This window comes from Myotis daubentonii, chromosome 13, assembly GCF_963259705.1.
Source record: "Myotis daubentonii chromosome 13, mMyoDau2.1, whole genome shotgun sequence".
NCBI lineage: Eukaryota > Metazoa > Chordata > Mammalia > Chiroptera > Vespertilionidae > Myotis > Myotis daubentonii.
This window is the reverse complement of record NC_081852.1, coordinates 43,659,368-43,674,640: the sequence shown is the minus strand read 5'-3', so window position 1 is coordinate 43,674,640 and position 15,273 is coordinate 43,659,368. Positions and strand designations below refer to the sequence as shown.

Genomic DNA, 15,273 nt, shown 5'->3' with positions numbered 1-15,273 from the left:
ACGAGTTGGAGATACTGAGTCCTCTTTGTTCCCCAGCTCTTAAGGCCCTGCGCAGCCCTCCCTGGCCAGCTGGCCGGGCTCTTCATCAGCCTCATTACTGAGCTGATGGGGACAGCCTCCCGCCTTGGCCTCCCCACAGCAGGCAGCTCGCCAGCAGTCCCAGGCCGCTCACTCCTGCAGCCAATGGAGAGGGCCTGCGGTACGAGGCCCAGGGGCAGGCCTAGGCGAGGGGCAGAGGGGCACTCCCAGAAACACCACTGTGCCCTTCCCAGCCCTCTCCACGTGGGCCCTGGGATTTAGGCAGCATTCCTCCTATTTCCAAGGCAAGCCCCACACCTGGGACCCTTTTCCAGGCCCTGCCCACACTTTGGGGTCCCAGCTGAGCTATCCAGAGCCTGGGGTCCCCCTGAGCCATGGACAAGCATCTATGCAACCTTCCAAAGCAAATGTCTTTTTAAAAACGTCAAGAGACGCCCAAGAAACAACATAATCAAACAGAGACAGCAAAAATGCAACCGAAGGCAGCCTCTGCCCCCTTCATGAGGCTGAGAGCAGGAGCAAGGCCAGGACAGGCTGCCGGAGAGCTAGCCCTGCCCGCTCTGTGCCAGCCATTTTACACGCAGCCCTCGAACCCGGGCCACTGTTACTACTCCCCGGTGAGGAAAGTGGCATCCGACGGGTTTAGTAACTTGCCTTAAGATCACACAGCTCCTCAGCGGAGAAGTCTGGATTCCAAGGCACAGCCCTTTTCTGTATCCACCCAGCTTCTGACTCTCACAAGGAGGAGTGAGGATGTGTACTGGAAAGGGCACAGCACCTGGAATCAGAAGCCTTGGCTATGGCCCCACTTACTAGCTACGACTATGGGCTCTCCAGGACTCAGTTACCTCACCTGTAAAATGGGAATGCTAATGTCTGTGCGTCCTCAGGTGAGGGTGAGAAGGCTACATGTGATAGCAATTAGGAAAAGCCCAGCGCTTCACTGATGTGAATTGGAACTATCCCTCTTCCCTCCTTGTTCCACCAGCAGCCTGAGATTTCCGTGGTCCTCAGCACAGCCCCCCAGGTCCCTTACCTGGGAGGTGAGAGAGGAGGCGTTAGGTCGAGCTGCCTTATCTTGGTGCATGCACACCCACGCAGGGGGACAGTCGCCCTCTCACCCGCTCCCATTCTCCCACGTATCTGTCCGCTGACCTGAAGCCTCTCTCCTCCCAGGACATCGCCTCACCCAAGTTCTCCATGCCCTCCCCTGTCCGCACAGTCATCGCTGCCGACTTTGACAACGACCAGGAGCTAGAGATCTTCTTCAACAACTTCGCCCACCGAAGCTCCTCAGCCAACCGCCTCTTCCGGTAGACGCTTCAATGAGGCTCATGCCCACTCACCTTTGGCAGCTGGGGGGTCAGGAGGAAGGTGCAGGACTCAGAAGGGGTGTCCCAAGGGATGAGGTGGAAGATGGTACCCTGATGAAGGAACAGAGAGGAGGGAAGAACAGAGATTGAGCAAGAGGTTGCAGGCATGGAGGGTGAATGCTGAGAAACAAGCGGGCCTCCTGGTGTGGCGGGGGGGGGGGGGCGGGGGGGGCTGATAGTGGGCAGAAGGATATGGCCCAAAGTGTGCCCAGAAAAAAACACAAAAAGCGGTTACAGAGTCAAATCTGTCTAAGTACGCTTGAGTCAAGCAAATACAGGCAGGTTTTTTTTTACTGCAGGACTTCTCAGAGCCTTTAACATGACCATAAGTATTTTTACCTCCCAAAAGGTGGATAAAATATTCCAAATAGATTTGACTACAAGACATTTTTTTCAAAGATTTTTCTATTGGGATTGGTGGTCTGCAAGACATCCTTTGGGAAATGCTGGGTGAGACCTTAATGGTACACAAGTACATGAAGTGACCGAGTGGAAGAAATCTGCAAGCATCTGGGCATTGTGCCTAGGCAGGCAGGACTGGGTTTGTGGAGGCAGCCCTTGTCTAAGAGGGGTCCGGAGAATGTTGGCATTGGGTCACCCAGAGTTCTTACTTAAAGTAGAAGCCCAGGCGCCACCTCGATCTCCTGAGTCAGAATCTCAGGATGTGAGGCCCAGGAAGCTCGCTCTCTCTCTCTCTCTCTCCCTCTCTCTCTATATATATATTCAGAGAGGGAGAGAGAGAGAGAAACATCAATGATGAGAGAGAATTACCCATCGGCTGCCTCCTGCACGCCCCACACAGGGGATCAAGCCTGCAATTTTGACTGGATGTGCCCTGACCCGAGTCAAACCGTGACCTCCTGGTTCATAGTTCGATGCCCAACCACTGAGCCACACCAGCCAGGTGGAATGTCTAGTTTTAACAAGTGCATTAGGCATCAGGCATAAAGTTTGAGAACCACTGTTGGGGAGCAAGCCTCAGAACCAAGATGGCCCTGTCCCTGGTATGGAACATGCTAATGGGGCTCAGGACCAGGTGGGGAGAAAAGGGTAGGCCAGGGGCCTTGGATTCAGGAAATGGGCCAGACCACCTGCTGGGCTCCCCAAGGTCCCATCCCCTCCTCCAGGAGGGTCCCAACTATTAATAAAAGGTGAGAGCTGTGACTAAGTGCATTTAAAATATAAGTATTAACAAAGCATCAATCTTTGACTGGATGTAATCCCCCCCCGGAGGCACCAGATTTACTAATTAGGTGCCTTGCAAAAAGCTTATTCACAACTTCCAGATTAATTGCGGAAGATCAATTACTCGTTAACAGAGACACTGCTTTCCTTCTCAGGCTAATAAAGTGTCACTTGCCAGGGCCCCTGATCACCAAGGAGCCCAGTGCTCTCATCTCTGAGGTCCAAGAACCCAGACACCTCCTCTACCCACTGGCCTGCCTGCCCAGCCCCCCTCCCAGCCTCCCTCTGGGCAACCCCAAGGGCCGGCTGGCACAGGGCTGTCCTCAGACAGTGTTACCACGCAGTTGCCCCATGAATTCATGTGTTTGAGTCTCTACAGCAGCCATGGAAGTCACTTCCCAGGGACATGGCTGTGCCCCAAACCCCCTGGCAGATGGTTGGGTCTTGAGCACCCAACTGAGGCCCCCACGCAGCTGGAAACTGGCAATCTAGCCCCGACCCGTCCCTGTCCCGAATGGAACACGGTCTCTGGGTAGGAGGCCCTGGAGCCTCAAAGCTTCACCGCGCTTGCGTCTGCACGTCCTCCAGCAACGCTCAGGGTGACCACGGAATGCAGCACCCAGACCGGAAGCTTCATGAGAGCACAGGGGTCCTGTTAATAACGGCAGGACAGCAGGCACTGACTGGACGTACACACTCACGCCACTTACCCATCTAAACACGCCTCTGTTCTGTTCTCATCTCTCCACCCTCTGCCACCCCCACTCTCTCCCCTAGGGGATTCCTGTGCCCACCTGCAGCCTTCTCCCTGTGTCTAGTCCTGCAGAGCAAGCAGTTGAAAAGGCAAATCTGGCCACGCCCCTCTTCCACTTGAAACCTTTCAGAAGCCTCCTCTTCGGCACATCCCACACCTACCAGCTTTGTCCCCGGCCTCCACACTCGCACTTCCCCGTTTACCACTAAGCACCAGGCACCCCAGCTTCTCTCCGTTCTGGGCTGTGCCAGCCCCGGACCCTCATGCTGCCCACACCCTCTACTTCGCTCCTGCCTCTACGTCTGAATGCCATGGACTCACTCAGGACGCTTGTCTCAGCTCAGCCCTTCCCCCGGGAAGCCTGCCCTGGTTTCCCAAACCTGGATGAGCTTGCCCAGCTCTGCCCTCCCCTCGTCCCTCTCCCTGTCTGCCTTCGGCACTCTTTCTGCATGAGGTTTCCTGTCGTCATGGGTCCTGAGCTCTTCCTCCCTGATGCACAGCATAGCCGCAGGCCCCCACGCCGTGCCCGGCACACACAAGGTACTGCAGAAGAACTTGTTCGGCGAATACATATATGCAATGGAACTGCTGGGTTTTATCCTCGGGAACCCTTACCTGCCTGGTCACCTGAACCAAGGGGTGTGTCTGCCCAGATGTGGCGGAGTCGGCAGGACCCAAGTAGTCTAAGGGACAGTGGGTGTTCGCAGGCCGGGGCATACACACCTCCAGCAGGTGTGCACACAGCCAAGTGCACCCAGGCACGCTGCTCACAGGGACTGCCGGGAGCCGGTCCATCCTTGCTGTTTCAAGGGACCTGGCATATATGGCATACTGTTCTTAATATGTTTGCTCACCTTCTTGGCACTATATGTTTTAACCAAGGTCTCTGAGAAAGGTTGTTTTCCCCAGGTAGGGATTTTCCCCTGAAGTTAGGGAGGGAATAAAACCCCTCAACTAAGTGCCAGGCGGGTAATTAATCCCTTTAACTACAAACAATCATGCTTAAACTACATAATCTTTTCTCCCTGGAATGGAGATAAGAAACGCCCTAACCTTTGTAATAGAGATTGATAGGATTGAATCAACTGGTATAAATACAGTTGTAACAAGACAGAAAGACTCAGGACTTAGAACAGAATCAAGAAGACAGAACATGCTCTAGAGACAGAAGAACTTCGCTGGCGAGAGCATGCCGGAGGATCCTGGACCGGGACTGGCCTCGGAGCCTAGAGACAGAACCTAGCGAGGGAACATGGCCACAGAACCTGGCTGGAGATCCGAAGCAGAACCTCTCTGGAGATCCAGACCAGAACTTGGCTGGAGATCCGGGCTAGAGATCCTGGCTAGGCTGCTGATCAACTGAACGCTGTCTCCGTGCCCTTCCTTCTTCGCCGACTCCGTCCACACCTTTGGGGACCCCTGGACCTGCTGGGGCAGGACCCCGGCAAGGGACGTCAGCACAGGCGCCCCGTGTGGATGGAGGGCATCACTCAGGGCATCTGCTCACCCTGCAGGCACCCTGCAGTTGTACCAACGCTCTCTGCCATCCACACCCCATAGGCTCCAGCTCAGGGGACTCAGTCCCCTCCTGAAAGCACTGTCCACATGGCAGCCCTCTGGTGACTCTGTGATTTGGGCGGACAGCAGTCGCCTGCAATGTGTGTGTGTTGGAGGGGGCGGTAATTAAGAACCCCCCTAGCCCCCTGTTTGCCCCCAGATTCGTGCCACACATGTAGAGCACCCAAGGCTGGGAGAATCTAACGAGTGAGTAAAATTAGAGAGGAAAGCTCATGGCCATCAGCAGCAGCCAGCTCTGTGGAGAAAGAGCAGGACTTTCGCAGTGGACTTTTCTGGAACAAATATTACTGTGATTCCGAGTCAACACAGACAGAACCCCTGCAACCCAAAGGGCCCCATTTCCTCCCTTTGCCTCTGGAATTCATCTGTGTATCCCACAGACGTGTGCTTGGAGCGCTCTGAGAGCCAGACACGATGTTAGATGCTGTGGGAGATGCAAAGATGAATAATACATGGTCCCAGCCTGCAAAGAGCTCGCAGTCTAACCGGGGAGATAAGACACATTCATACAGAGCTTTAACACAAGGCAGGAAGTGATAAAGGCCAGGCAAGTGATAAAGGCAGAGCAGAAAGGCATTGCCTCTAGTGGGACGACCAAGGAGAACTTGGGGGGGCGAAGGGGGGGAGTTGAACCCTGGGTACCATCCAGAACTTGAAAATCCAGAGCCACTTGAAGGAAAGGGAAGGGCATTTGAAGGTAGCTGTGTCCTTGTCCCTTCTCCATCCATCAACTGCCTTCCCCAGGCTGTCTATAACTCGTCCATTAGGAAAGGAAAAATCCAATTTTACCAATGTAAATTCAAACCCAAGAAGAGAACAGGCAGGGTGTGGCCAGGGCCTGTGAACCAAGTGTGGCTCCGTGGCATGCAGGTGGCAGCCCCTGCACAGTGGGCCCCGAGATGCTCCAGGGGCCGAGACTGGAGTAAGAAGTAGGTCTCTAGGTCCAGGTGCCGACTCAGGCCTCCGCAGCTAGTTACTCATCCATGAACAGCCTGTCTCTTCTCCTACAGCGTCATCCGCAGGGAACACGGTGACCCCCTCATTGAGGAGCTCAATCCTGGCGATGCCTTGGAGCCTGAGGGCCGGGGCACAGGTGAGGGCGCCTCAGGGCTTAGCCTGCATTCCCCTGTCTCGGTGCTTCCCATTGTCTGGGACGAGGGAGGGAAGGATGAGGCAGCCAATCCCACTCTGAGGGCTAAGACCCTAGAGCAGGGGCAAGAGTGAAGAAGGGGGAGCTGCCAAGAGTGTCAGGCAGGAAGCAGAGGAGGGGGTGGTCCATTCTCCCAGTCCCAGGGCAGCTGGGGGCGGGGCCGGGCCGAGAATCTGTGGGCAGTAGGTTCTCTGGCGATGCCTTGCGGGGCGGGGATAGAAAGGAGGGGCTGGGGTCCTGAAGTCTAGCCCCTCCCCTCTTGGCGCTCAGCCTGGTGTCAGAGACAGAGCGGTCTTGGAAAGGGTACTTGGTCTGGGTCTTGTTCTCCACATCCGTAACATGGGGCCAATTACATCTGCCTTCTCACCTCTCTGGAGTAGTGAGGACCCCAGGAGACCATGTGTATGCAAAGACTTAGTAGATTGATAAAAACTGTGCCAATATCACAGGCGTGTATAACACAGAGGCCAGAAGGAAGTCCTCATGGTCTGGATAATAGTGCCCCCCATTCCCGTGCCAAAGCCCCAGCGAAGGAAAGGGAACCGTCTTCCATGAATTCCTAGCGCGAGGTGGCTGATAGAAAGGGGAGGGCGGGGGTGGCAGCCACAGTCTCAGGCCCAGCACCTCCCCGCTCGGCTGCCCCGGGGTCCCCCGGCCGATGGCCAGAGCGCAGTCCGTGTTGTTGCAGGGGGTGTGGTGACAGACTTCGATGGAGATGGGATGCTGGACCTCATCTTGTCCCACGGAGAATCCATGGCTCAGCCGCTGTCCGTCTTCCGCGGGAATCAGGTGTGCATGGACTGGGGGACCCTCGGAGCCCAGCCTGGGGCGGTCCCCTGGGCCTAGGGTGGAGGAGGGCAGAGGAGCCAGGGGTCCATGGCAGGAAATGGACAGCTGGGGCCTGGAGGAGGCAAAACACTCCCAGCAACATCATAAACCCCCAGAAGGGCTGCCTCCCAGGAGAAGCCCTCCGCCCCTCTGCCTTCCACGGGCACTTCACAGACTGCTTTTCCCAAGTCTATTGACTTTCCCCCCCTCTTCTCCACTGTTTCTCTTTCCAAACTTTAGCCAACCTGTCTGCCTCGCTCACCTTCCTGCCGGCCGCCTCCTCTCTCTTTCCTCTGCTTCCTCCTTCTCCCTCTCTCCCTCTCCTGCCCTAGGTCCCTGCTCCTCCGCCCACCCCGCTGACGCCTGGCCTGCCTTCCTGCCTCCCTACAGGGCTTCAACAACAACTGGCTTCGAGTGGTCCCACGGACCCGGTTTGGGGCCTTCGCCAGGGGGGCGAAGGTCATGCTCTACACCAAGCAGAGCGGGGCCCACCTGCGGATCATCGATGGGGGCTCGGGCTACCTGTGCGAGATGGAGCCTGTGGCACACTTCGGCTTGGGTGAGTCGGGGCCAGGGCAGCGGGTGGGCAGTGAGCGGCTGACGGGACAGCGGGTCCTGGAACTGCACCCCGCATCATGGTGACCGATGCAGGACTCACAGCTCCAGCATCTTCCAGGCACCACGATGCTGAGCCGCGGTGGCGACACCAGCCATTGGAGGCCACCCTGCTCTGAGGTGAACCTGAGCTCAGGAAGGAGTGTCCTGCCTCTTACAGAGGTCCTCACCCCCGTGCCTCTGTCAGAGTATTCACCTTGGGGTCAAAGTATTCAATTCTCCATTTGTCCAGGCTGCAGCCTTGTGCTTCAAACACTGGCCTCCACCAGACTATTTCTCTCCCTGGCCTCTTGAGAGTTGGCTCGGTGACTAAAGTGCCTCACCAAACCCCTGGTGACAACAGCAAACGCTGGCAAGGATGCAGAGAAACTGGATCTCACACATTGCCGGTGGGAATGTACAACGGCACCGCTATTCTGGAACATACATTGCCAGTCCTTTTAAAAACAAAAACCTAAACACACAACCACTATCAGATCCAACAATTGTACTCCTGGGTGTTTCTCCCAGATGAATGAGAACTTATGTCCACACAAAAATCTATACAAGATTGTTTGTAATAGCTTTATCTGTAATAGGCCAGACTGGAAACAACCTAGATGCCCTGCCATAGGTTAATGGTTCAACAAGCTGTGGTCTGCCCACACCATGGACTATTACTCAGCAATAAAGAGGAATGAAGTATTGACACACACAACAACCTAGATGGCTCTCAAGGGCGTTATGGTGGCAGCAGGGCCGGGGGAGGGGGGGCCAATCTCAGAAAGTCACATACTGTTGATCCCATTTCTATAACGTTCACGAAATGACAAAATGGTAGAGATGGAACATAAATCAGTGGTTGCTGGAGGGGGAGGGGGAGAAATGGTGAAAAGGAGAGAGGTGGGTGGGACTGTACGGGAATAGCCCCAGGAGGTCTTGGTGGTGATGGGCGGTCCCATCTCTCGACGGTGGTTGCGGTTGCACGAATCTGCACACATGATAAAATGGCATGGAACTACCCACACACCTTGTGCCAACATCCGCTTTCTGGTATTGAGCTTGTGCGATAGTTCCGGGAGATGTAGCCATTGAGGGAAGCCAGATGGAAGGTACACAGGATCTCTCTGCACTGTCTTTGCAACTGCCTGTGGCTCTATAATTATTTCAAAATACAACATTTTTAAAGAAACACAATTGAGGAAGGGAATTAGGAAAAAAACTCTAAAAAGGCTTCTTGAGGAAGAGGGGTGATCATGGAAAAAATGTTGAGAAACACGGGGGGTGGGGGTGGGGATCCAAGAGCGTCTTTACTGAAACACGATGGTTAGGAAAGCATTTGAGTCACATATACGTAGGCTCAAACGCAGACATCCTCTCACCTGTGGTAGCACCTCATGAGGTGCTATAATATTAACATAAAAAGAATAGGCAATATGGCCTCAAACATAAATATATGTATGTGTTAATATTATTAACACAGCATATCGCATAGAAAATACTTCAAGAAAATGCAGAAAGTGTGAAGAAAGATTTGAGTGGTTGGACCAATATGGTAACTGTTACTCCTTGTAGACACAGAGACACTTTACTCTTCCTCTTCACGCCATCCTCACGATCGCCTGTGAGATGGGTGTTATTTATCCCCATTTTACAAATGGGAAAACTGAGGCTCAAACACTTAAGAAACCTCCTCAACCAAGACCACGTAATAGGTAAATGGCAGAGATAGGATTCAAATCCAGACCTGCCAGAGTATGGGATTTTTATTTTCTTCCATATGATTTTTATGTGTGTGTGTGTGTTTTCCAATTTTTATAGGAAACACATAATTTGTCTGTAAAAGAAGAATAAATATTTAGGGGACCCAAGGCCCGGTTATATGAGCATGTTCTTGGGCGATTTCGCCCTGGGTGGGTTGGCCTGTAATCAGAGGCAGCCATTTGCTATGCTAGTCCTTAAAGTACAAGTTGACTTTTAAATACATAGTCCTCTCTTACAAAACAGCAGTACCGACACGAGCTGAGCACTTAGTGTGTGCCGAGCACTGGGCTAAGTGCTTTACTTAAAATGCCTCATTCAATTCTCACCACAACATGATGAGTCATTAACCCCATGTCACAGATCAGGAAACTGAGGCTGAGATTAAGCAACCTGCCCCAAATTACATCGTCAGAAAGTAGGAAGGGCTGGATTTGTGTCTGAGCTCTTGACAACTGTGGCTTGATTGCTGGACCTCCTATAGCTGCCTGTGTGGGGCCGGCCACGGTCCTCCTGCTCTGCCTCTTTCTTCTTGGAGATCCACATCCCTTCAGTTACCAGGTGACCCAAGTGAGATCTCCCAGGCACCAAGGTGACTGCGATGGTATCATAGGTGGGATGTTCATCAGGTATCTGGCTGGACATCAACCCTCACCCCATTGTACAAAAAGGGGAATTGAGACTGACAAAGCAAGTCAGTGGTGAGGCCAGGACTGGGGCTGGTTCTCCTTCCCCACTCCCCATGGACTGTCTCTGCCGTTTTAAGACTTGTGTTATGGGTGTCTCTGGCTCTCTGCCCTGGCCGGTATCTGCCCTTCCGAGATAACAATCCTGCTCTTCACCCGGGCAGCCCGGGCCAGGCCATTTGGTGGGATCATGGGGGCCAAGAGCCTCGGTACCTCTTCATGACCGTCTGCCTCCCATGCTCCGGAGTATGGACACCGCACCCAGGTGGGAGCCCCTCCTGACTGCCCATCCTTGCATCTTGCAAGCCCTGGGATTTGTTCCGGGTCTGAACTCTGGCTCAAACTGCTCCACGGGCCCCCTGCACACTCCTCTAGTGCCGGGATCCACTGCCAGGGAGGCACTGAAGGAAGGCTGCTCTTGAGACGGGCCCTTTGGGTCAGCCATGGGCTTGGCAGTGAGACTCCCCAAGGCAGCTCAGCCGGCGGCAGGCCCAGCAGCCTGGGACACCGCGAGGGGCAAACAGGCTCCATCCCTGCAGCTCGAAGACTCCCACATTCATGAGGCACTTCATGGGCCCAGCAGAGCGCAGGCCCTCCTGACTGATGGAGGGGCCAGCGATGGGGCAGGACGAGAGGGAGCCAAGGGGAAGGCTGGGCGGAAGGAAGGGTTGAGGACAGAGACCAGGGTGGAGGTAGACTGAGACAGGGCCTGGGGGAGACCAAGAGACACAGAGACGGGGAAAGAGATGAGACGACGAAGAAAGGCTCCCTGCCCTCCAAGCTCACAGTCCATGAGAGAAGCAGAGGGACACAGGGACTCGGTGCGAAGCAGACTCGGATGAGCCATCATCCTGGCCCAGTGGCTGTGAGAGGACCCGGAAGGAGACATTCGTTTTGCTCTGGGCAGTTTTCCCAAGAACCTGGGCCTAGAACTAGGTCTAGAAGGATGGTGGGAGTTTAGAGGGTGTGGATGGGGGCGGAGGAGAGCATTCCAGGGGCAGTGCTGGCTTGAACAAAGGCCCAGAAAGGAGGGTACTCAGTGTGTCCACAGAATGGGAATGGTCTGGTGGGAGCAGAGCCTGGAAAGGGAGGCCAGGGTCAGACTGCCGGAGCACCAGGGCCAGGCTGAGGGCAGGTGGGATGGAACAGGTCTGGAGAACTGGGAAAGCCCAAGCCAGGCTCTGCTGTGCAAGGTTGGGGGCGGGGGGGGGAGGCGCAGAGGGCACTTCGAAGGAGCCCAGGGCCACTAGCAGGGCTACCAGGTACAGTGTTTGTCATTCTCCGTCTGACTTACTTCACTTAGCGTAATACCCTGTAGGCCCATCCATGTTGTCACAAGTGGCAAGGCTTCATTCTTTTATACTGCAGAATAATATTCCACGATGTGTGTGTGATACATCATCTTTATTTATTAGCGATTGACGGACATCTAGTTTGCTTCCATCTCTTGGCTATTGTAAATAATGAGCAATGAACATAGGGATGCATATATATATATATATATATATATACCTTTCCGAGGTAGTGTTTTTGTTTTTTCGGTTAAATACCCAGAAGTGGGATTTCTGGATCGGATGGCAGCTCTGTTTTTAATTTTTTGCTGCACAGTATTTCATTGTGTGGAAGCATTCATAATTTATCTAGCAAGTCCCCTACTGATGGATAGTTTGACGTTCCTCAATCCTGAGCAGTTTGTTTAGTGATGTTTGGGGTAAGAAGGGGCATGTCTAGAGCGTGAAGGCAAGAAAGTCCTGCCTTCAAGGTGCAAAGTACCGAGTAGCTGTGGGGCTTGAAGCTGTGCTGAAGGCAAAGTGTCTAAGCGGCGAGGCCTGCAGGAAGCTGCCCTTCCAGCACTCACAACGCGCCTGCTCACCCCACCTGCCCCTGCTCCCTCCCTCCCTCCCTCCATGGATCACCCCGCCTCCTCCTGACTTTGCAGCCAGGGGTGATGAGCTTGTGGACATGTATGTGGGTGCATACGTGAGCCTCTCAGCAGACAGCCTCTGGGTGCTTCCTTCTCCTCACACCGCCTCTCCCCCCCCCCCCCCCAGCACATTCTCCAGCTCATCTCTGCACTGGCAGGAGCTGCAGGCCTTGCTCAGTCAGCCCTGAGCTGTGTGTGGTTAGAGGACTCAGCTTCTCCGACCCTCCCATGTACTCTCAAATCCAGAGGATCTGGGCTGTGTGGAATCACACCATAAAAATTCAGGCACCTCACTGGATCTTTCATTGTTCAGGGGGTTCCCAGAGGGCCCACTCTTACACAGAGCGCTCTCAGCTTCAGCCTGCAGAACTGTCCCTCCCCTCCACCCCAGCCACCCCTGCTCAGTGGGCCCCTGGCCTGTTTCTCCTCCCCTCCCCGCCCCGCCCTGGCCTCTCCCTGCTCCTCCTGGTGCAGAGGGCCCACCAGGCTCATAAATAAGTGTTTCCACTCACAGCCCTTGTTGAGTGCCCCCGCTTGCTTCTGCCCACCCACTCCTGCGTATCCCACACACTGGGTCTTCATTTCCTAGCTAGCAGAGGGCTGAGGCAGCTCAACAAAACCCAAAATGTGAAAACAAATACCAATAATCTACTTTCCCCCCCCCCCCCCCAGCCTCCATTAGGAGCTCCCCGACTCGGCCAGCCCACCTCGGGCATTGAGGGTACCCCCCCCACACACACACACACCGCCTTCCTTTCAGCGAGTTGTTTGCAAGTGACTCAGAGCTGCCTTCATGCCGGCTGGTGCTCATTTAGGGAAGGAAAATTCAGTGGCCCACATGAAAATCGCTTTATTAAAGTGCAAAGATATTCCGCCAACTGTATTCCCACCATCTGCTTCGCCTGTGATTCTTCTGAAAAGCACAGTTCTCTGTGCCTCCTTGGCCTTTGTCCTGTCAAAGCTGCCAGAGGGCTGTGGCTGGTTAATGGGGCCATCTCTGCTCGCAGACCCACAGGCCTGGCACACAGGCCACGTAAAGGCCGCCCCATGCAGTGTCTGGGGGTTGGGGGAACCCTGGCTGTGCAGCTGCATGAAATCGGCAATGTCTGGGGCAGAGGGGACAGCCGGGCCTGAGGGCCAGGGCCTGGGTTTCCAGTCCTAGCGCGGACCCCTGCAGCTCACTTTACCTCGCCAAGCCTCAGTGTCTGCATCTGAGAAGTGGGGATAAAACGCCCCCTTGCAGAGTCATTGGGAGGGGGCAAGTGGACCACACATGCGAAGGCTCCCGAGTCCCCTCCCAGTCTCCTCTCCCACCGACCCCACCCAATACACATTCTCAGGCTCTGCTTCCCCCAGTTTGAACTTCTCCTGATCGTCAGGCGCACAGGCCCTTGCCACACCTCATGCCGTTGCCCGTGCTGCACCTCCACCTGGCACGCTCCTTCCTCTCCTTCGCTGCCTCACCAGCTCTCACGCTCCTACAGCACCCAATTGAAACGACTGTTAACACCCGCCTCTATCGCCTGGTGGTACCCAGGCTACGGCTGCACTTTCCCAGCTGCTCATAACATAATCACTGCCCGCCCAGGACTCAGGTCCTGCAGGGCGGGGCCCGGGTCTGTCTCCTTCCTGCTGAGTCCCAGACCCTGGATGTTGCTCAGCCGGCTGTGGGGTGGGCTGGCCAGTAGAACAGGGTGTAGCAGGTGTGGGTTTGGGGATCGCACATTCCCTAGGTGGGTAGCTGGGCAATTCACGTCACCTCTCCAAGTCTCAGCTCCCTCCGCTCTAAAGTGGAAATTGTAAAACTAGTACCTTCCTCATGGAGCTGCCATGAGGATCTGAGGTGCTAACTCGGAGAGTCGCCCGGTAGAGTTTGGGGAACATATTGTCTGTACTGTTGCCAACAAGTGAAAGCCCTTTGGGAACTGCAAGGGGCCCCCACGTCTGAGATGAGGAGGGTGGAGATGCTAAAGGCGACAGCCGGGGCAGGGCTCACATTCCAGGGAAGAACTGTGCTTCCCTGAAGTGCTAGAGCTCAGGTCATACCCCCACCTTACAGATGGAAAAACTGAGGCCCCAGTCAGCAAAATAATCACCAGCAAGTCCCACTGAGATGTGCTCTCCCGGCTTTCTTATCTCAGAGCCCGGCCCCGCCCTGGGCCTGGAGGAAGGAAGGAAGCAGGACTCAGAAATATGTGCGGCAAACCCAGGATGTAAATTTGTGATCATCTATGAATATTCGGCGACTCTTTTGAGTTATTTGTGGCACCTCAGCCAGGCTGGGAGATGTATTCATGGAGCTGTTCTGTTGGCTTAGGTGACAAACAGTTGCTTCTCTTTGTCTCCTTTTTTTTTTTATGGAAAAATGTTTACTTTTTACATAAGGACACTGCACACCCTGCAAATGCCAGAGCCTCCAGAAACTGCTTCAAACCCAAAAGAAGTCTGTCGCTGCCACCCACCCCCATTCCTGCCCCCTTCCCCAGGAGGAGTTATTGTAGAATGAGGGGGCGGGGCAGTGGAGGGGTTCTGAGACATGTCTCCAGCTGAATAAAGCAAACCCCGGAGCCCGAGGGCGGCCTGGGAGGGAGGATCTGTGTGGGAAGGAGAGCCGCACTGCGCGCGGGCGTCTCTCTCCCGCTGGGAGCTTCCGGCTGGCACGGCTGCCCACCTGCCCACAGAGGAGGGGCCGCTCGCGCTGACCCTCCAGGGTGGCAGCTGGCCCCTGCCCTCACTTACTGGAAGCACAGCAGCAGGGCGGCTGGAAGGTTCCGGGGAGCCTGGGCCTCCCTGCACCCCACACAGCCTCAGCCCCACCCCAGAGCCACGGCTGCACAGGAGTCTACACAGCATCTCTCCCCAAAGTCTGGGCGTGGCTCCCACGCCTTTTCTGAAACGTGGGAGCCCTTTGTATACAGGAAGATGTTTCACAAACTACCCTCTGCCCCGAGTATCTACCACTGTAAAATCCCTGGATGGACCAGGCTGACCTAAAGCTACTATCAACTCAAAGGCACTTTTCGGTCCCACCTGTTTTCTCACAGTGTCTGTAGACATTAAGGGGAAAGGAGCACCTCCGTTGGGTGACACATTATGTATTCAGCCCACGAGTGATGCCGGGGGTGGGGTGGGGAGTGTCTGAGAGTGTGGACTCCTGAGCAGCCGCCCACATCCGGTCAGCGTGGGTGGGTGATAACAAGGGGCAGCACCCTCTCCCCCTCCCTCCTCCCCAGGGAACTGACTAGAACAGCTTCTCTCCACAGGCGAGGCCCAGCTCCCTCTCCTCTCCACCCCAATCCATCACCATTAGCCTGACCTTGCCACGGCGCCGTAAGCAGGGAGCCGGGCCGGCTCTGACAATGCCTAAACACCTGACAAATCTCTCCAACTTGTTTTCTGCC

The 15,273-nt window shown here is 55.0% G+C and overlaps 1 protein-coding gene and 1 long non-coding RNA gene across 3 annotated transcripts in view; both read left to right on the top strand.

Moving 5' to 3' along the window:
* Nucleotides 1-15,273, top strand: part of LOC132214212 (uncharacterized) — a 377,066-nt gene that overhangs the window by 188,537 nt on the left and 173,256 nt on the right. The window lies entirely within an intron of this gene.
* Nucleotides 1-15,273, top strand: part of CRTAC1 (cartilage acidic protein 1) — a 130,919-nt gene that overhangs the window by 108,964 nt on the left and 6,682 nt on the right. For both annotated transcript variants that reach the window (XM_059660994.1, XM_059660995.1), the window contains 4 exons: nucleotides 1,216-1,352; nucleotides 5,940-6,022; nucleotides 6,768-6,868; nucleotides 7,298-7,466. In XM_059660994.1, the coding sequence (XP_059516977.1) occupies nucleotides 1,216-1,352; nucleotides 5,940-6,022; nucleotides 6,768-6,868; nucleotides 7,298-7,466 (490 nt within the window). The remainder of the gene's footprint in view (nucleotides 1-1,215; nucleotides 1,353-5,939; nucleotides 6,023-6,767; nucleotides 6,869-7,297; nucleotides 7,467-15,273) is intronic.